This window comes from Rutilus rutilus (assembly GCF_951802725.1).
Source record: "Rutilus rutilus genome assembly, chromosome: 4".
NCBI lineage: Eukaryota > Metazoa > Chordata > Actinopteri > Cypriniformes > Leuciscidae > Rutilus > Rutilus rutilus.
The window spans coordinates 41,714,880-41,738,375 of NC_140212.1; the positions used below are offsets into that span (position 1 = coordinate 41,714,880).

At 38.3% G+C, this 23,496-nt stretch overlaps 1 protein-coding gene across 1 annotated transcript; it reads left to right on the top strand.

Moving 5' to 3' along the window:
- Positions 1-13,138: 13,138 nt before the first annotated feature.
- Positions 13,139-19,831, top strand: LOC311289086 (uncharacterized protein; the record flags this gene model as incomplete). The annotated part of the gene is made up of 5 exons (XM_084406844.1): positions 13,139-13,355; positions 14,447-14,610; positions 15,167-15,278; positions 15,419-15,537; positions 19,748-19,831. Exons 1-5 carry the CDS (start codon positions 13,151-13,153, stop codon positions 19,829-19,831), a joined length of 684 nt encoding a protein of 227 aa, XP_084262970.1. The 5' UTR covers positions 13,139-13,150.
- Between the last annotated feature and the right edge of the window lie 3,665 nt (positions 19,832-23,496).

Sequence of the window (23,496 nt, forward strand, 5' to 3'; positions counted from 1 at the left end):
TTCATGAACGTGTTTCCATAATAATAGTCATAAGTGGATACAGTAAACACATAACACAGTTCAACATGGAGATAGATGGGAATAAAAAACGAAGTTTTCTACTGGTCCCCATTTTTCCCCTCACACATAAGTGTGTTATTTACTCAGTTGCCTTTCCTTTCACATATTTTAAATTACTTGCAGATTTAAAACTGTATTACCTCTGAAGACATTATGATTGTAAACAAAAGATTTGTGCGGCTGATGCTCCTTGGGTTATGACCTGCTCATGCTCGTGCAAGCGTGCGTGTGCGTGTGGTCCGTGAGCGTGCACACCTCTGGTTGCAGTTTCGCTTGCCGCCAGAGGGGGCATAGTTCTGCGAAAACACAGACTCTTGCGCAATGCACCTTTAATGGCAAAGGTGTAAATTCACTCTATATAGCACAAACAGGCCTACCATAATATGTGATTAACATGCATGTATATGTTTGAATTTTTAAGAGAATAATGTTTATGCGTGGTTATTGAAAAAAAAAAAATAATGAAAGTTGCTGAAATAAGACCACAAAACTCATACTAAATATGTGTCAACACGACTTTTGACTAATGGATGTTGTCGCTTCGAGTTCTGACTTCAAAATGATGTGAAAATCATCCTGCCTAATCGTTCACATAAAACAATACATTGATTTAAACGTTGTAAAACTTTTTTTTTTGTCAGAAGAGGTTTATGCATGGGAGGGGTAATGGCCCATCAATATTAATGAGATTCAGACCAGGGGTGTGACAGACACTCCCCCAATGACTAATGGGCCATCAAGTGAGGCAGCCTGAACAAAGAAGTAGAGGAGGTTTTGTTTTTCAATCTGTTTTATTGTAATTCCTCTGTGGAGGAACTAAATGTTCTAAATTTGCTCTAAGCAAATCAAATGTGAGCAAAATAAAAAAATAATCAGTCTGCTATAAACAAAGCAATTGTGAGCGATAAATTTAATACTGTAGGGCAGTAGCCTATTCCCGGAAGCAACCTCCGAGTGGCCCAGCCCATGGTCCCGTGTCGTCAAAAACGCATACGTAAAAATTTAGTGCGCGCAGAAGCACATGCGCAAAAAACGTTTTGTAAAATGATATATGAATTATTTTTATTTTATCATGTCATTTTACAAAAGGACATTTTACAAACCTACGTTTTGCGCATGTGCTCCTGCACACACTTTTCAGTCATAACACAGCAATCAGAGGAGCCCATACAGAAATGCAATATATTCACATATATGTGAAACACTGTTAAATATATTGAAATATATTTTGAAAATATATTTTCAGCATGCATACAAATTCAAGCATAACAGTTGATCTACATGTTGCGTGTATAAATATGTGTACATATATGTGACAATATATTTCATGCCTCATGTATTTTCATATGACATGAGGCATGAAATATATTGTGAATATGAATAGTGTCACATTGTCATAGATGGTGTTGGGTTTTGTTTCAGGTCATTGTCATGTTTCATTTTCTTGTCATGTGCTTCCCTGGTTTGTCATGTCTTGTGAACCTGCCATGTACTCCCGTGTTCATGTGTCTTGCTCTCATTGGTTCATTGTTTTGTTCACAGGTGTCCCTTGTCTTGTCATTAGCCTTGTGTATATTTAAGCCCTCATGTTTGCCTTGTCACTTGTCATGTTTGCCTTGTACTACTGTTGGTGAGGTTATGGTCTTTGTTTTATTCTATGCCAAGCCTTTGTTTTTAGTTTATTAATTAAACTGCACTTGAGTTCTTCTGCAACTGCCTCCAGTGATCCTTAAACACATACTGTATGTATATTTTTAATCAAGCGAGTTACTTTTTTGCTAATCATCTTTTTGTTCCTACACCATTTACCAATTATGCATTATATTAAGCTATATTATATTATATATTATATTGAAGACATTCAAACATGGGAATATATTGTGATATTTATTGTCAATATATATGCTTTTCTCATTCTATTTACAGTGAACACTTGAGATGCATTACAATTCACTCAATCCACTAAATATCACAATCAAGTTTCAGAATTTTTTTTTAATCTGATATTCTGATTTTATTTACTGCATCAGTACTGGCCTAATGACCTTATAAGCAGATCGGGTATTGACCCCCTGTATCTATAAGTAAAAGCTTATGTCACAGAGTATAACAAGTCCTCCATGTGGTAATCTCAATCTTAAAAAAAAACATTCTTATTTTAGTGATAATATTTACATTTGATCAAAAATGAAAAGACAATGTTATAAAACTGTTAATGGTTATGTTGTATCTTCCTATAAATGTCTTTCAATCCAGTATTTCTTTCTTTCTTTCTGCAGCAGCACTGCACTTCCTTTTGATGTTGGTCTATTATGTAGTCAGCTCATAGTGATTAAGAAACTTAAAAATGTAGTCCACTCTCAGTCCTGGTAGACACACAAATAAACTCTTCTGTTTGATCTTACTGGCAGGAATGGCTGTTAGATGGTCAGTAGTTTTATCAACAGCAACAAAATGGCATGGGTTGCTTAAGGATGAGAAAAAATTATGCTTTTGCTTCTGAAAATAGTGACCAATGGCATAGCACATGCCTCCGGTCCCCAAATCTGCAAAGATAAACCTTCTCACCAAGAAGGCACAATCATCATCATCATCATCATCTTTAAGGAAGACAATGTGAGAGTTTCTCTTCGTCTCCCTGGCATAACTCTCTGCATGTATTATTTTAAGGATTAAGGATTAAGGATTAAGGATTTTTTATTGTCATTCCAAAGCATGGTACATGATCTGAAACGAAATTGGGTACTGAGGTCCGGTTAAAATCACTCACAATAAATAGCTAGAATACTCATCAATAAATACAATAATATAAGTTAGAAAAATCAAATACAGATAATAATAAATCACACAAACCCAAATATACACTAAAACCCAGAAAATTAGCAGCATGGTAAACAAATAGCAGTGTAGTTTTTAGGGCAGTAAGTTCAGTTTGCCAGTTCTGGGGTTGGCATTATTAAGAAGTCTCACGGCTTCTGGATAGAAGCTGTTTTTGAACCTTGATGTTCTGGTTCTGATACTGCGCAGCCTCCTGCTTGAAGGGAGATGTTCGAATATTCTATTGGCAGGGTGGGTGAAGTCTTTCATGATACTTACAGCCCTAATCCTGCATCTGTTTTTGTGTATGTCTCCGATTAGCGGGAGACTACACCCGATGACTTTCTCAGCAGTCTTAACCACACGCTGTAGGGCCTTCCTATCTGCAACAGTGCAGCTTCCATACCACACTGTGATACAAGATGTTAGGATGCTCTCCACCACACACCTATAAAAAGATGTGAGAACTGTAGTTCCTAAGCCAGCCTGTTTGAGCTTCCTCAGAAAATACAGTCTTTGATGAGCCTTTTTTTACCAGGCTACTACAGTTGGGTTTCCACTTGAAGTCATCGTTGATGTGTACTCCTAGATATTTGTAACTGGAGACAACTTCCACCTCAGCCCCCTCAATGAAGATGGGTGGGGGGTGGTACCTGTTTGTTTTCCTGAAGTCCACAATCATTTCTTTTGTTTTTTCCACGTTGATGCAAAGATTGTTATCCTTGCACCAGGCCACCATTTGTTCCACCTCCGATCTATAGGCTGCCTCGTCATTCTGAGAGATGAGTCCCATCACAACCGTGTCGTCTGCAAATTTGACAACATGATTACTTGGATGTCTGGCGGAACAGTCATATGTCAGCAGTGTGTACAACATTGGACTCAGTACACAACCCTGCGGCGAGCCGGTGTTGAGAGCAATGGTGGAAGAAAATGTGTTATGGATTTTGACAGACTGTTTTCTGTTTGTTAAAAAATCCAGTACCCAGTTGCACAGTGAATAGCTCAATCCTAGAATTTCCAGTTTGTGTATCAATGTCTGTGGAATAATTGTATTAAAAGCCGAACTAAAATCCATAAAAAGCAGTCTCACATAAGTGTCTTTGCTGTCCAAGTGGGTGAGAGCCAGATGTACAACTGATGAAACAGCATCTGCAGTGGACCTGTTCTTTCTATAAGCATACTGATTCTGGTCAGTGCTGGCATCGATTTCCTCACTGATTTGAGTCATGACCAGCCGCTCAAAGCACTTCATCACTATTGGGGTGAGTGCTATCGGGCGATAGTCATTCAAACATAACACTGTGTTAGTCTTAGGGACAGGAATAATAGTTGCAGATTTGAAGCATGATGGTACAACTGCTTTTGACAGTGAGATATTAAAAATGTCAGTAAATACCTCTGAGAGCTGATATGCACAGTCTTTCAGGACCCTGCCTGGGATGTTATCTGGGCCTGCAGCTTTCCGTGGTTTGACTCTCTGAAGGACCCTCCTGACATCATCTGTGGTTACACTGTGTGGCTGCTCACCAGGTGGTACAGTGAGTCTGGTGCTAGAAGTGGTGTTAGAGGCCTCAAAACGAGCATAGAATGTGTTGAGAGCATCAGGAAGAGATGGGTCTCTGGGGCATTCAGCATCTCTTCTTTTATAATCAGTGATGCTCTTAATGCCGGCCCACATTCTCTGGGGGTCATTGGTAGAAAAATGACCTTGTATCCTAAGAGCATAACCAGCCTTAGCTCTTTTAATGCCGGTACTCAGGTTTCTCCTTGCTACTCGAAGTGCCTCCGTATCGCCATTCCTGAATGCTGAGTCTCGTGCTCTCAGAAGTGATCTGACCTCAGCAGTCAGCCAGGGCTTCTGGTTTGGGTGGATAGTTATTGTTTTTGTGGTAGTAACATCATCCACATACTTACTTATGTAGCAGGTGACAGAGGATGCATACTCCTCCAAATCCACCTCTCCAGCATCTGTCGCTGCCTCCCTGAAGACCTGCCAGTCAGTGCTTCCAAAGCAGTGTTGCAGCACAGAGGCAGCATCACTGGGCCACACTGTGATTGTCTTTTGTGTTGGTTTCATTCTCTTCACTGCGGGGCTGTAGGAGGGGACAAGCATAAGAGAAATATGATCAGACAGTCCGAGGTTAGGAAGAGGGACCGCTCTGTAGGCTCCGCATCTATTTGTATACACACGATCGAGGGTATTATTCCCTCGGGTCGCAAAAGTGACATGTTGATGAAACCTTGGTGAAATGTCCGTCATATTAGCATGGTTAAAATCTCCAGCAATCACATAAAATGCGTCCGGGTGCTTGTTTTGGAGAGAGACTACGTGTTCATGTAGTTCTGCTAGCGCCTCGCTAGCTTTTGCGCTAGGGGGGATGTAAACAACAACAATGAACACCGCTGTGAACTCTCGCGGCAGATAAAACGGCCGGCATTTGATGGACATGTATTCAACATTTCCAGAGCAATAAGTGCTAATAGTGGAACAATTAGTGCACCAACCTTTGTTGATATACATGCAGAGTCCACCTCCTCGAGTCTTTCCCGACAACCGACTCCGGTCGGCCCGGTGGAGTAGCATATCGCTAATCTGGAGTGCCGAATCTGGTATGTTGTCATTAAGCAATGTTTCCGTCAATAGAAGCACACAGCAGTTCCTCATCTCCTTGTACATATTAATCCGCAGCCTTAATAAATCCATTTTATTGTCCAGTGCCCGAACATTGGCCAGAAAGAGGGACGGAATTACCAGTCTGTTATTTTTAGCCTTTAGCTTAGCCAGGAGGCCCGCTCGCTTGCCTCTCTTCTCTTTCCGAGCACACCGCTTCCTCTTGCCTCTGATCCGGCATATGTTGTACTTCCATGCCGTTGTCCTCAGAAGTCCCCTCCTGCCCAGCTCTGACTTCAGGTACTGCGGTAATCTTGCTTCATACTTGCTATTAATCTTGTAGAGTTCAAGTGGGTTGTACCTCAAAAACTTCCTTCCACACATAACATTACACTCAGTATTCATTACTGTAGCCAGCAAAGCTGGCAAAACTTGAGTTGAATCGGGAGCTCGAGAAGCCGCTGCACAGCTGCGCGCCGCCATCTTTATCAGCGGCGCGCATCAACTACTACTCTGTCATAGTAGTTGACAATGTCTTTCTTTAAAGAGTGCACAAGACTGTGAAGTGCCAGATAGTCGTCATGTTCTAGCAATTTTCTTTGTGGTCTGCCAAGTGCAGTGACTCCTTCAAACTGTTCTACCATTTGAACTGTCTTCTTAGATGTAGTTAACATCTCGAATGTGTCTTTGACCTCAATAGGAGCATAACTCATCAAAGATTTGCCATAGACTGGAAGTGCCTTCTCTAACAAAAAGGTTTTGGAAATCTGTAAAGCTACACCCTGTGTGCTCTTTACCATCTCAAGCAATTCTCTGTTGTAGCTTTCAAAAACAAAAGCAGAGTGAGTCCAGAGTGGCCCCCAGTCTTTAACACTTTGGGCCAAATGCAGACACAGATGAATGTTGAATGTCATATTACAAACACCATAAAGTCCTTCTGCTTCCTGCACAAATGCATTAAGCAATTTGTCAGCCTCGGTGATCTCTTCTGAAGTGATAGATTCTAAGAGGAGCAAACCAACACCCTTCATAAGTTTTGCCCAGTGGACAAGGAACCTTTCAGGGAGTGTGCCCTTTAACACAGGTACACTGTAGAAGAACAACCACATGTACCACTCATGAGCTTTCCAAAAATGCCTTTCAGTCACAGATCGAGGGATTCTAGAAACACCATAGGGTGGTTGAATGCTGCAAAGTCTATCATCCACTTCTGAGACAGACCTTCCAACATACCATGGCTGTCCACTGTTCTCACTGCAGAACCACAGGTTAGCGTAGGCCCTGGCAACACCAAGAAGAACACAATGCATGTAGTCTGGAACACAGCCATGTATGATGTTAAAGCCTGGCAACAGTGAGAGTACTGAGGGCCCTTTAACACCCATTACAGGTGTGCACTTCTCCAGTGCTCTTTCAGCAAAATTTATGGTTTGAGTGTGACTTCTTAAATCACACTTTGTTTCGAAAGGGTAAACCCTTGTATGGCCTTGTCCTTTTTCTACCATGACTCCTTTCTGTACACAAAATGAACATCCAAATTCCCCATTGAACTGTTTGAAATTTTGTACAAGTGGCCTGGCAACAGAATCACTGACTAATACCAAAGGAAGAACTTTAGTTGTGTATGTCACATGTCCAACTGACCATTTGAAGCCAGCCTGTTCCAAGTGAACACATTCTTTCACAAAAGGGTTCAAGAAATGTGTTCATGTTTGGCTTTTCTCCACCAACCCACAGAGCAGCAAGCATCACATGCTTTGATCTCACTGCTGGGTCAAGTTCATTAATGGTATAGAGCAAGGGCCAACAGCTGCATTTAGATGAACGAGACAGTGGTATGCCATCACAGCTAAATGTTAGTGAAAGGTGGTTCACACTGCCATGAGATTTACTGTTTTTTAAAGCTTCCTTGTACAGCTGTCCATCATAGATGTCACAGACAGAAGTCTTTGTAGGTGCAGGTGTTACGATGTGTGAACGAATTTCGTCATTTTGTAGAATATTTCTGAGTTGGCCTTCCAGGCCATTTCATTCGTTCAATGAAAAAGTTTCCCTCTTTCATGTGTTTGTTCAAGTCGCATGTCTCCCCACAACTGTTACATTTAGCTAATTTCTCATCAGACTGCATAATAGCAGAGCACTGTTTACAAACTGGATGCAACTGAAAATGGTTTCTGACTTTACCAAAAGTTTTGTAGAAACAGTACTTTGATGTGGACACAACATGTTTTTCACTAACTGCATTGATTACCTTAAGCATGTCCTCAATGACTGCATCAGTTAGATTATGTTTTAACTTTAATGCCAACATTAATAGTTCATGCTGCTTTCTCCTTTGGTCACCATCATCTGGACCGTTATGTTGTAGACCAGTACATGTGGTCTGATCTACCACTCCTTGTTCAGCAGGATTAACCATCCTCAGTTTGTTGTCCTCCTCCATTTGTTCCCTGACTGACCCTTCTTCTGCAATGGAAATGGATTCATCTTCATAGTCCTGTTAGAGATGAACAAAACATTACCATTATATATGGTCATAATTAAAAAGAAAACAGTTGAAAGACTGAAACGGTTCTTTTATGTTTTGTTTGGTGAGCATGATTGTTCTTGTTTAATGTTGTGACGAAATGTCCCCACAATGATAGTAATACCAGAAATATTTGATCTTGTGGAGACATTTTTGGTCTTATAAATATGTTATGTCTATGGAAAGCCCCATATAAAAGACAGAAACCCACTGTGTGTGCACAAGTGTGTGTCACAGCGTATGTGTGTGTGACACATGTTAATGTGAAAATGCAGCATAAGTGTACTCCCTCTAACCTGGTAAACATTGAGACCTCTACAGTCCGAACTGGAGGATTCTTGATGCGTAAATGATGTTACCTCCAAATCTGCAGAGAGCCACCTGCTTTGCACCGTGGGTTTGCTGGTTAACCCCTTCTCAGTGTCTCCTATGGAGGCAACATGGTAAAAGCAAAATAACTGATACCTGATAAAGATGATGATGATTTTAGTTGAAATTATCATCCAAAGAAATGTATAGGTTATGTATCACACAAATTATCAGCTGCAATACCATATTATATATCCTTTTACACCATTATCCAAACAAAACTTAATACAAGATTGAAATGTTCATACCTATTGAACCGTTATGTTGTAGACCAGTACATGTGGTCTGATCTACCACTCCTTGTTCAGCAGGATTCACCATCCTCAGTTTGTAGTCCTCCTCCGTTTGTTCCCTGACTGACCCTTCTTCTGCAAGGGAAATTTATTTATCTTCATAGTCCTGTTAGAGATGAACAAAACATTACCATTATATATGGTCATAATTAAAAAGAAAACGGTTGAAAGACTGAAACGGTTCTTTGATGTTTTGTTTGGTGAGCATGATTGTTCTTGTTTAACGTTGTGACGAAATGTTCCCACAATGATAGTAATACCAGAAATATTTGATCTTGTGGAGACATTTTTGGTCTTATAAATATGTTGTTGTTGTTGTTGTTATTTTAATGTCAAACACTGTAAAAAAATTACTGTAGAATTTACAGCAACTTACTGGCAATTTTGGTTGCCAGTAAGCCTGTAAATTTTACAAGAGTACTGTAAAACATCAACTACAATTTAACAGTAAAAATACAGCACTAACAAATTGCTGTAAAATTTACAGCAACTTACTGGAAATTTTGGTATACTGTAAATATACTGTAATCATAAACTACAATTATACTGTAAAATTATACAGCACACCTGTAAAAGCAGCAAAACAAGAGCAGCTGTGAATTTACAGTTCTTTAATGTAATCTTTACAGTATGTTACATTTATTAATAATGTACTGAATTAAAACCTGAGATAACTCACTTCATTTGAGGAAATTGATTGGTCAATTGCCATTAAATATTTACTAGAAATATCAATTTAACTAAATCCTACTAGTGATCACCATCACACATGAATGAGTTGAAGAACTTAAAATTGTCATCAATGCATCAGCAACTACACAGTCAATGCCTTTAAATAAAGCAACATGCAGCATAACATCAGTGTTTTTCTGCTCATCCTGGACTGAAGCACAGGCTCTACTCTTCAGCACAATGGTGACACACAAAACTCAACAGAAACCCTTTAAATCCCAAAAGATCATTAAACACTAACATATCTCCACTATAGCATTATGTGCAAAAACACATAAAATCACACAAAGCAAATCACAGAATTGTCCTTTTTTGTTTAGTAAATTTGACAGTGAGATTTTACTGTAAACAACTGACTTAAGCCACAACTTTAGATGAAATCAACTGAAGAGAAAAGAAGACATTCAATCTCTGAAGATCTCAGCAGAGGAGGATTAAACAACTCCACAAACAGCATTACCAGCTTCACTTATTACTAACCAGACTGACTTTATTTCTGTCATAATCAGAAGGTCTTTTTGAGAATTAACAGAGGTTTAGATGTTGATGTTTTTTTTTATTGTTACCATGATGGTGATCAGTGTTGGCTTTAATTGGGCTCTTGCCCTTGACATTTGAACATTAGTTTTTCTCTGGCATGCTTTACTTGTGTGTTTATAAGGCACAACAGTTATAGCAAAAAAGCAGAGAGAAAAGTGCTCTAGTGTTAATGGTTCTGTATTGATGATGTCATCAATAGAGCTTACAAGACTGTACCTCAATTTATTCACACATTAATCTATTCTCAAGCAATCATGTGGGTCATTTCATATGATTGATTATAAAGCATACACATATGATATTCCACGGCATTGTTATAATTTGAACAGTTTAAAAAATACATAATGCATAGAAAGTTTTAAAATGCCATGTTATATTCTCACACACAAGCAACAATCGGCGTATGAATCTCAACAATGGTGACATTCAAATGAAAAGCTTCATGTTGCAATGTATGCTGGGTACCACCATAGTACATCATTCCCAGAATGCATTGCTGCATGCATAAATTATGTAGCTGAATTGTATTATTTTCTTTTCTTTTTACCATGTGCTTTTATTTTTGTTGTTGGTTTTGATGTGACTTTTTAGTAGCTTGATTTGTGATGTTCAGAGTTTATCTGTTAATCAGAATATTTTGTTTGTCACCATTGTTGAGGTTCATATGCTGATTCTTGATATATGTGTGTGTTCCTGTAAATTGAGAAGTTTTGTGATTCGTAAATATGTAAAACACAAATTATCTGATCTCATGACATCATGTTGTAGTATCATACTATTACAACCAATTTTTCATAATTAGAGAATAAACTCTGGTCAACATCAGCATATCATCCACTAGACATTGATACCCCATCATCGATACACAACCATCAACCCCACAGTATATTTTTCCTTGGCTTTTATTGCCACAACAAATTTGTTTATGAAGACATGGTTATAGCAGCTAAAGAAAAACGAATGTTTAAAGAAAAAAAGAGTCAAGAACCCAACTAAAGAAAGCACTAATCACGATCATGGTAACTTCAAATGAAATATTGTCAATACATCATCAACATCTAAACCTCAGTTATTTCTCATTAAGTCTGATTATGATTATTACTCTTCAGATGATTTCATCTAAAGTTGTGGCTTAAGTCAGTTGTTTACAGTAAAATCTCACAGTTAAATTTACTAAACAAAAAGTAAAATTCTGTGATTTGCTTTGTGTGATTTTATGTGTTTTTGCACATAATGCTATAGTGGAGATATGCTAGTGGTTTAATGATCTGTTGGGATTTAAAGGGTTTCTGTTGAGTTTTGTGTGTCACCATTGTGCTGAAGAGTAGAGCCTGTGCTTCAGTCCAGGATGAGCAGAAAAACACTGATGTTATGCTGCATGTTGCTTTATTTAAAGGCATTGACTGTGTAGTTGCTGATGCACTGATGACAATTTTAAGTTTTTCAACTCATTCATGTGTGATGGTGATCACTAGTAGGATTTAGTTAAATTGATGTTTCTAGTAAATATTTAATGGCAATTGACCAATCAATTTCCTCAAATGAAGTGAGTTATCTCAGGTTTTAATTCAGTACATTATTAATAACAGTAACATACTGTAAAGATTACATGAAAGAACTGTAAATTCACAGCTGCTCTTGTTTTGCTGCTTTTACAGGTGTGCTGTATAACTTACAGTATAGTTGTAGTTTATGATTTACAGTATACCAAAATTGCCAGTAAGTTGCTGTAAATTTTACAGCAATTTGTTAGTGCTGTATTTTTACTGTTAAATTGTAGTTGATGTTTTACAGTACTCTTGTAAAATGAACAAAACCATTATGTCTATGGAACAAAAATCATTATGTCTATGGAAAGCCCCATATAAAAGACATAAACCTACTGTGTGTGCACATGTGTGTGTCACAGCGTATGTGTGTGTGACATGTTAATGTGAAAATGCAGCATAAGTGTACTCCCTCTAACCTGGTAAACATTGAGACCTCTACAGTCCGAACTGGAGGATTCTTGATGCGTATATGATGTTACCTCCAAATCTGCAGAGAGCCACCTGCTTTGCACCGTGGGTTTGCTGGTTAACCCCTTCTCAGTGTCTCCTAGTCAACATATGGTAAAAGCAAAATAACTGATACTGAACTGATTTTAGTTGCAATTATTTACATTAATGTAAAGAAATGGATATATATGGTTAAATATCTCACCAGAAGGGGCTAAGTTGATTGAACTCCAGAGCCCTGCTAATGAGGAACAACCTTTTTAAAGCAAAATGATTGTAACATAAAAAAAAAAAAAAAAATAAATAAATAAATAAGACTGAACAAAAAAACCTTACATGAATTGCCAGTTGTTTCTTCCACATGTGGACATTTTTCAGCTAATTTTACCCTAGGAAGTGAAAATTCTTGAATTCAGGTTTACTCATATCATACTCCCCCAACCAGCAAAAATTTCCTTTTCCATTCAAAAACAATTAGGACAGTATGTTATAAAAAAGAAAATGAAAAAGAGAATTTAGAATTATTAAATTATATAAATACAATTATTAATTTATATAAAGAAAATATAATTGTTAATTAACAATTTTATATATTGGCCTATGTATATATAGCCTATATAAAGCCTTGACCTATTGACCTATATTGGCCTGTGTATAAAGTATTGATTGCATCAACAAATGTCGTGCATTCTTTGTTTTAAGTATAATATACAGTATTGAGTTTTATTAAATACATTTCAGTTTATTCATTCAGTAATATCATTTGTTATAAAAAACAACTCATTCATGTTGATTAGGGTGAAAAGGCCAGTTGAGAGTTGTCATCCAGTCAAAAATAACAACAAAAAATCCCAAAACTTCATGTGACTTACCGTTTCCATCTACTCTCTGTGCGTTTAGGGACAACACACTTCTCATTCAAATACTTTTTATATTTTTGCATCTGGACTTTTTATTAATTGTTAATTTACATAATTTGCTCTTTACATTATATAGTAAGGCTATGGCCCTGCACCATGGCAGTAAGAGTCCTGTGATTGGACAAACTGCCAGCTTTATTTCCATATATGGTTATATACGTCTGACTTCCAACCGACGTTCAACTTTTCCCGCCGCTCGTCCCACTCGTCATCGTCAGTTTTCCTGAGGTTATCGTCAGTTCTCCTGAGGTGTACGTTAGTTCAACAGAAATCAAGAAGTTATGTTTGCTCTCGTCGAATGGTTGGATGGTATTGACACTGGAACATACAGTGTTGTGAAAACTGACTTTATTCGGGATTTTATTTGCGAAGACTACTTATATCGTCTGGATAAGAGCAATGGCATCTATGTTGTGGAGTGGGCCGAGGGTAAAAAACCCAAAGGTGGCTGGCCGGTCTACACTGCCAAAATTATCAAAGTTGCTGGTAAGTTGCTGTTTTTAATTCATATAATCTTGTAAACAATTATGCCGATTAAATGTTAATGTAAAATATTTTCTGACAACAAAAGGTCAATTAAAAAAATCCGCGTGCGCGACAAGCTTTATTAAAAAGATGCAAAAAGTATCACACAATGGTCCTATGTGACACGTCTTGTATATTCCAAGTATATTGGTGTTATATGATATGGATTTGTGAAAAACGAGCCGAAATGTAATGTATTATTTACAAATATCTTGACATAGGCCGTTGGTCTTGCTCTGCGTGCGTGTTGACACTTTTCCGTCAAAGTTCCGTCCTTCGGATGTTCCGTCCTTCGGATGTTTCCGTCCTTCGGATGACACGTTAAACCGAGGTCCTGACTCTCTGTGGTCATTAAAAATCCCAGGATGTCCTTCGAAAAAGAGTAGGGCTGTAACCCCGGCATCCTGGCCAAATTTGCCCCTTGAGCTCTGTCCATCATGGCCTCCTAATCATCCCCATATACTGATTGGCTTCATCACTGTCTCCTCTCCACCAGTAAGCTGGTGTGTGGTGGGCGTTCTGGCGCAATATGGCTGCCGTCGCATCATCCAAGTGGATGCTGCACACTGGTGGTGGTTGAGGAGATTCCCCCATCTATGTAAAGCGCTTTGAGGTCTCAGAAAAAGCGCTATATAAATGTAACGAATTATTATTATTATTATTATTACTTTAATATGCTCTCTAGTTCATCGACCATGTAAGAGGGGCATAAGGTGTTCTGACGATTTGTGCTACCTGCAACAGTACATTAGTTAGGAAATAATTAATCGGATTGTGTTGTTCATGTGGTTTGAGGCTTTTTGAGGTTTTTGTCCAAACCCTAACCCTACCCTTAAAGCAATATAAGTGTTGGTAGCACAATCTGATAGGCAGCATTTTTTTGTCAAGACAATGGCATTAGAGCAACACCAGGGTGAGTAAATGATGACTTAAGTGTCATTTTTGGGTAAACTCCCTTTGAGCTAAAACCTAAAATGATATAGCATTACCATTATATAGTAACATTCTTTAAGGATTTGTAATACACAATTTATGTTATTTAACTGTTGCAGAGAAGGCATCAACACTGGAGTCGTACCTGCAGGCAATGCAGGAGGATGAGGATGAGGGAGAGGAGTGGAAGCACCCGTCCAAAAGATCTGCCAAGCCTAATCCTAAATACCAGGGCAATACTCCAACCAGCGCAGAATCACTACAGCCGGGGAGAAGTAAAATGGTATGTAACATTAGATTAAAGGAGAACTCCGGTCAATTTTAACATTTCTTTGTAAATTTGGAGTGCTGTCAGTACAGAGAACAACGACAAAAATCGGTGTTGCCTACACTGTGTTATCCTCTTTTTAAAATTTGCACCCTCTTGACTTCAATGGGGCAAGTTTTAAACCTGCTTTTAGCCTCTTAACATCCTTGATGTGTCATTACAAGTGCACAGGTCATGTGAGTGATTCCTTCAGAGTGAACACGGTGAATCTGACTGCAGTAGATGTGAAAGATATGAATAAAAGTGATGTTAATTCAGCCAGCGCTCATACCTGTATTTACTTCCTGTTTTCGGTCAAAGTCCACAGTAGTCGATTGTCGAGTTCACGCACGTGATCATAGCATAGGATCATAGGTAACTAAGCATGCGTGTGAACTCGACAACTGACTACTGTGGACTTTGACCGAAAACAGGAAGTAAATACCGGTATGTGCGCTGGCTGAATTAATTTATTTTTCTTCTTTGTGAGGTGCATGTTATTCAGACATTTATTTATTGTTTATACACCAAGATGAAGACAATGAAAGTCTCACAGGAGAGAGCACTCATGGAGAAGATCCAGAAAAAAGACTTGCTTCAACCATACAAGGACATATCGGAGCTAAGTGAATTTGTTGTAGAGAGTAAGATCTGCACAATAGGCTATGTGCCTTATTTATTTACGTCTCTTAAGATCTAACATTTTAGGAATATTTTATATTTCTTTTGCAAATTCCTTACTCGTACACTCAATGCGAAGTATCTTGTTGATTTTGCATTTTAGAAATGGGAAACATGGAAGAGTCACTTCATGTTATTCAACAGTCTATTGAGGAGCTTAAAAACATGATAACAGCACCTGGACAATACCCAGTACCATCAGATAATGCAGCCAACACTAGTGTAAGTTTCTCAGACACCAAATCACTTAAATTCTTTCTTTTTATATGTAGTTTTCTTTGACCAAAAAAAACGTCCTTGTTTTTGATTATTTTAACTAGGGATGTCAACGATTAATCGACGATCGATTAATTGATGATAATACATTTAATCGATAAAACTTATCGATCATCGATTAAGCAGGTTCATGCTGCTCAACCGCGAAACATGTATAACGAGCGCGCCGGAGTTATGTTTGGGACCATTTTACACCTTCATCATGACTATAAGTTTGCGTGTGCATTCGCAGCCTTTAGTCAAGTGCAGTGCAAATGTAAGTTGTAATGTTGTGTTTATTTTGTGTATGCCTATCCATATCTGATTTATCTCATATGGTTATTTGATTAAGAATTTGGTTAAGAATTAATGTATTAAAGCTTATGGTGATCCTCTTCTGTTTCAGCGCGCGCAGCTCAAACGGCAATGCACGACTAATAATGACTATTGGACTGTCATATTACATAACATTATAAAGAGAACAATATTGTAATAAAATATTGTGAATTATTTGGGTTTAGGCATAGTCGCGTTGCTCCAGAAATAGCGCATCCACAACATGAGTCATTCTGAATGGCACATAACTTAGTTCAAGTTCACTTGTGCATTCGCTTCATTTTGTACAGATATCATTTGTAATATTATGTTTATTTTGTATATATCTGATTAATCTCATATAGGATGCGTTTCGATTTAAATAACGTGCTAGCAAAGTGCTCCAGTTTAACGGTATTTATTCAGCGCGCAGCTTAAACAGCAACGGTTAATAATAACTATGATTAGGAGTGTCAAATTACATGAGAACACTGTTTTATGAAATCGTTGTGAATTCATTGGGTTTAGTTGCCATTTTCAGCGCGTTGTTCCAGGAAGAGCACGTCCACAACAGTCACATGTTCCAAGCACGCATCTGAGGCATTGGTGACACTTTTCATTAGTCGTTATATTTGATTATTAAGTAATTCATTTAATTAAATGATCAATCACATTGAAACATTTTACAATCCTACTAGCCCTTCATTTAGATTAAAAACCATTCTCATTCATTTGGTGAGGAACATAGCGTTTTGTGCAGTATTTGCACACCCTGTCATGCTGTTGGCCATAAGCAGCAGACTCATAATGCAGTGTTACGGCTAACTTTTAATCGATTAATTGATTGTTAATTTAAACGACGATCGATCATGGGAATTTGTTCAAATTGACATCCCTAGTCGTTACTATCACTTAACACATCCTTGCTGAATAAAAGTATTTATTTATTTAAAAAAGAAAATGACCCCAAACTTTTGAAAGGTAGTGTATATTGTTACAAAAGATTTATAATGCTGTTATAGTGCTTTTTTTAACTTTTTACTCATAAAAGAAGCCTGAAAAAAAAAACATACAGGTTATTATAACATTTTTTAAGTAGCACAACTGTTTCAAACATTGATGATAAATCATCATACTAGGGCTGCACGATTTGGGGAAAATGTCATATTGTGATTATTGAGGTAAATATTGTGATTGCGATATAATAAACAAATGGTTTCATGAGTCAACTTCCTTGGTTCTCAAGTGAAATGCACACACAGATTAGTGATAATGCTGAAATGTGTATTTCTCAACTCAAACTAGTAACAACAACTCAATGCATTGTGTTTTCAAATTAAAATAATATGTTTTACAAAATTAAATAGTGACATCTATTTGTTATTCGTATATACATCAAACTTGTTATTGTCTCAATAGTACAATAGTATAAAATAAATGTCATATTTACCTGTGCCCTTACTGTCTAACAGGTAGGACATTTACAGAAATTGAACAAAGTTATCAAACAGTCTGCACTGCATAAATTATAAATTAAATATAGAATAATCCTTATTAAAGCTACAAAAGTTATTTAGTCGAGCAGTGAGAAATACTCTTTGTTCCCTTTGTTCTTTGATTAACTTTACTGACAGAAAGCTTTATTGGCTGCTGTCTCTTTAAGAGCAGACGCTGCTGACAGACGCTGATTTCACACGTGGCTCATTCTCTCACAACTCTTTACGTTCATCATAAGACTGCTCTTATGTTATGAAGATACTCGACAAAGCGGACATTTTGGTATAATCGTGTTTATTATTGTTCGTTCAAGCACGACAAAGAACTGTATTCTGGCGTGCTGTCTGTGCGATACTGGCGCACGTCTTTCTGTGTGTCACTGCAGTCAGGACTTTCACAGGCAGTGTGTTCTCTTTTGTCATGTCGTGCATGAATGGGGCCGCTGCAAGCTGGAAGAAAAAAAAGTTTAAATTAGTAAAAATATTTATATTATGAGTATTGTTATGAAATACTAGCATTATAAAAATTTGGGTTCCCAAACTTTTCCATGACAAGGCCCCCCAAATACCACTAGGTTCTGGCCAAGGCCCCCCTTTTGCAGGATGTGTTATTGAACCCATCGACAATACTACGGCAAATGTAGAAATAAATAAATAAAACATCTAGGTGAACATCACATTATGTGATGGTGTTTGATAAACGCCAATCAGAAAGATTATAGAGATATTTATAGATAATTTTTCATTGAGTTTGACCTGCCGATACAGATTTTAGCCGATTCCGATTTCATTTTTTGTAACCACTCTACAGCACACACAAATATTAATGTTCTATTTTTATATATATATATATATAAAACTATATAGTTTTACCCAAACTGAATAATTAAGACAAGTTTAAATGGGTACATTTTCTATAAATATTTTTGAGTCTTCATTTTCTTTTCTGACATAAAACACTTTTCTGTTAAAACACACTAGACATGCAAATTATGTGCATTTTAGGCACTTTTTGTGTGAAATCATATTTATTTTGTCCATCAAAAGTGTGCTTTCACTTTAATTGTGCGTGAGCTGCGCAGCAAAAATAGACTCGGCGCCGAAACTCGCTTCACTGCTGCTCACACGACGCTCCTGCTCGCAGTGTGAATGCACTCATTGATGAACATGGATGGCGAAAAAATACGCTCCGCTCACGCTTGCGGTGTGAAACGGCTGTAATTCACAATGTTTCCTACATGTGCATTCCGTGTGCACGTGTGATGCTGATGTTGCGCGATGTTAATCATGCGGCGTCACATTGCATTTGACCGGCATAAAATCGGCATATGTCAGACTGACTGGCCGGTCGGTGGTCATGGCTGATCACGTAAAAATCGTCCAATTCCGGTCACCAGCCAATCAATCGGTGCATCTCTAAAAGATTAGCATTAAAAGTATAATGTTCAGATAGGCTATGCCAGGGGTTTTCAAACTGGGGGCCGCCAGGGCGTGCCAGGGGGGGCCGCAGCAAGTTGGAAGAAAAAAAAAAAAAGCGGAAAAAAAAGTTTAAAAAAGTACAAATATTTATATTATTATGAGTATTGTTATGAAATACTAGCATTATAAAAAATTCTCGCATAGCCTATCTGAACATTATCTGGCGTCCATGTTAATCAATGAGTGCATTCACACTGCGAGCAGGAGCGTTGCGTGAGCAGCAGTGAAGCGGGTTTCAGCACCGAGTCTATTTTTGCTGCGCAGCTCATGCACAATTAAAGTGAAAGCACACTTTTGATGGACAAAATAAATATGATTTCACACAAAAAGTGCCTAAAATGCACATAATTTGCATGTCTAGTGTGTTTTAACAGAAATGTGTTTTATGTCAGAAAAGAAAATGAAGACTCAAAAATATTTATAGAAAATGTACCCATTTAAACTTGTCTTAATTATTCAGTTTGGGTAAAACTATATAGTTTTTTATACACTGCTCAAAAAATAAAGGGAACACTTTTTAATCAGAGAATATCATCAAGTCAGTTAAACTCCTGGGATACTGATCTGGTCAGTTAAGTAACAGAGGGGTTTGGTAATCAGTTTCAGCTGCTTTAGTGTTAATGAAATTAACAGCAGGTCCACTAGATGGGCAACAGTGAGACAACCCCCAAAACAGGAATGGTTTTACAGGTGGAGGCCACTGACATTTTTTCCCTACTCATCTTTTTGGACTGTTTTTCACCAGTTTTGCATTTGGTTAGGGTCAGTGTCACTACTGGTAGCATGGGGCGATACCTGGACCCTACAGAGGTTGCGCAGGCAGTCCAGCTCCTTCAGGATGGCTCATCAATACGTACCATTGCCAGAAGGTTTGCTGTGTCTCCCAGCACAGTCTTAAGAGCATGGAGGAGATTCCAGGAAGACAGACAGCTACTCTAGGAGAGCTGGACAGGGCCGTAGAAGGTCCTTAACCCATCAGCAGGACCGGTATCTGCTCCTTTGTGCGAGGAGGAACATGACGAGCACTGCCAGAACCCTACAAAATGACCTCCAGCAGGCCACTGGTGTGAATGTCTCTGACCAAACAATCAGAAACAGACTTCATGAGGGTGGCCTGAGGGCCCGACGGCCTCTAGTGGGCCCTGTGCTCACTGCCCAGCACCAGGGAGCTCGATTGGCATTTCCCATTGAACACCAGAATTGGCAGGTCCGCCACTGGTGCCCTGTGGTTTTCACAAATGAGAGCAGGTTCACCCTGAGCACGTGACAGACAGGAAAGGGTCTGGAGAAGCCGTGGAGAATGTTATGCTGCCTGTAACATCGTTCAGCATGACCGGTTTGGTGGTGGGTCAGTGATGGTCTGGGGAGGCATATCCATGGAGGGACGCACAGACCTCTGCAGGCTAGACAATGGCACCCTGACTGCCATTAGGTATCGGGATGAAATCCTTGGATCCATTGTCAGACCCTATGCTGGTGCAGTGGGTCCTGGGTTCCTCCTGGTGCACAACAATGCCCGGCCTCATGTGGCGAGAGCATGCAGGCAGTTCCTGGAGGATGAAGGAATGATACCATTGAAGGGCCACCACGGTCACCTGACCTACATCCAATAGAACACCTCTGGGACATTGTGTTTGGTCCATCTGACATCACCTGGTTGCACCTCAGACTGTCTAGGAGCTCAGTGATGCGCTGGTCCAGATCTGGGAGGAAATACCCCAGGACACCATCCGTCGTCTCATTAGGAGCATGTCCCGAGGTTGTCAGGCATGCATACAAGCACGTGGGGGCCATACAAACTACTGAGAACCATTTTGAGTTGCTGCAATGAAATTTCAGCCAAATTGACAAGCCTGCTGCATAATTTTTTTCACTCAGATTTCCGGGGTGTCTTTGAATTCAATCCTCTGTAGGTTGATCATTTTCATTTCCATCAAACGATGTGGTATCCTTTCGTTCATAACACATTACCCAGTCCATATTAGTATAGATATCCAGCATGATATTTTTCCCCATTGAGATCTGATGTGTTTTCAAAGTGTCCCTTCAATTTTTTTGAGCAGTGTATATATATATATATATATAAAAATAGAACATTAATATTTGTGTGTGCTGTAGAGTGGTTACAAAAAATGAAATCGGAATCGGCTAAAATCTGTATCGGCAGGTCAAACTCAATGAAAAATTATCTATAAATATCTCTATAATCTTTCTGATTGGCGTTTATCAAACACCATCACATAATGTGATGTTCACCTAGATGTTTTATTTATTTATTTCTACATTTGCCGTAGTATTGTCGATGGGTTCAATAACACATCCTGCAAAAGGGGGGCCTTGGCCAGAACCTAGTGGTATTTGGGGGGCCTTGTCATGGAAAAGTTTGGGAACCCCTGATATAAAGTAACACTAGCCAAAGGATGACAAAAATGAACGGATGCTGTGTTGATGCGTTAAATATTTTATCAATATTTAATCAATTTAACGTGTTAACATTGACAGCCCAAATTTATTTATTCCATAAAATCTCAGCATTTTGCGCATAATCGCATAGGCTTGACATCGCGATTGCGATCTGATTAATTGTGCAGCACTAATGATTACTGAAGGATCATGTGACACTCAAGACTGAAGTAATGATGCAAATTCAGCTTTGATCACTGGAAATAAGTACATTTAAAAATGTTACAATATATTCAAACAGGCATAAGTTGCCTTGGCAGCCTGAGCATTGGTGTTTTGGCACAGTGTTGACAACTCAGTTGCGGTCCGTGCGGGCAGGAATCTCAGAGTCTGTGGAACCATGTCAACTGCCTGTTGCTTGTTTGTCTTTGTTTTCTTCGGAACAGGTGCTTGGAAATGTTCATTGTCACATCTGTAAAAAAAAAAAAAAAAAAAAAAAACCTTGAGCATGCTGCTAACACAATCAAATACACTGTAGGTATTATTATCATTATCAGTCACTAATGGCCATGGATTAAAAAAGACAACAGTCTTTGTAATTTCATACAAGAACATGTACTTTTGTACAGGGCTTAATTTGAGCCGGAACACGCCGGAACATGTTCCGTCACCTCCGACATTGGATCCGGAACCTTTTTTATTGGATCCGGCACCTCATAAAATGAATTGCCTAAATGAAAAAAAATAAAATTACTGTTTGTGTAGTGTTCAATGTTTGTGACACATGACTTGCGCGCTTGTTGTACGAGTTGAGATTGCTGTTAGCCTCGATCGTTTCACTCAGGGGAAAATGTCAAAAAGACAGGAAATTTTGCTTAAACTTTTTCAAATACGCTGACCAGTCAGATCCCAAACAAGCAAAAATCGTTTCCGCTGATCAAAAAGGAGACCACGGTGGACCCAGTAGCCTAGTGTCGACATAATATCTCGTTATTTCGACATAATAAGGGGACATTCTAATCTGCATTAAGCCACATTAAGCGTTCTTATAATGGTTTTCTATGGGAGGAAAATGCTTAACGTGTAAATGCGTTCATATTATGGGCACATCTGATTTTTTTGTACATAGCCTATTTGTTAGGATTTTAGTATCATAATGATTAATAAATGCACGCACAATTATCCGTGAACTTGATTTGAACAAATGCCTTTCAACTTGTGTGTGCAAAATTCAGAATTAAATTAATGTGCAGAAATTTGTACAAATAGAGACGCTATGTATAGGCCTACTTTACTGTTGTAGCCATTAAAAAAGCGCATTTAGTTTCATATTTGTTAAAATATTATAATGTTTTTTTTTTTTTTCATTTATGTTGATTTACGAAAAGTGAACAGCAGGACCGAGTAAGATAGGATGCGCAATATGAGACATGGAGCGGGTCAGACATGATTTTGACCACTTCATCAAGTTGTTTTGTAGAAAGCCTTTCTTTAAAGTGAATTTCGTTTTGTATAAATTGTATCTTAATTTTAATCAATTTTTCATCAACCAAATGCCTGTATTTAATGAATAGGCCTACGAAACAAATATAACGGAGGCGCCCGCGCGCTCACTTGCATTGCACGTGAACTAGAGCACATACTAACTTAACGAAACTCAGTGTATGCCTCACACAGACATGACAATTACATCAAATACACAAAGCTTGAAATGTCTTTAAACGAAATAATTCAAAACGAAAAAAGAAAAAGGCTACTCTCTGATTATGTAATCCATTAGGCTTATTTATTTGCATTTCTCTCTATAAGCGCGTTCACATGGAGATGGCGATCGTCAACTTCATCTTTGCAGCCGAGTCAACACTTTTAGAGAAAACACTTGTTTATTAACCCTCTGGGGTCTGAGGTGTTTTTGGGGTCCTTGAGATGTTCTGACATGCCCTGACATTTGTGCTTTTTTCAGTTGCTTATAAACATATTAATGGCAAAAAAAAATTACACACTATTTAGCACAAACAGGGCTACCATAATATGTGAGCAACAAGAATGTACATGTCTGCATTTTTGAGAGAATAATGTTTATGCGTGGTTATTGATAAACTAAAAACTAAAGTTTCTGAAATAAGGCCATAAAACACATACTAAATATGTGCCAATAAGACTTTTGTCTAATAGATGTCATTGCCTAGTGTTTTTTCTTCAAAATGATGTGGAAATCACCCTGCCTAATCAT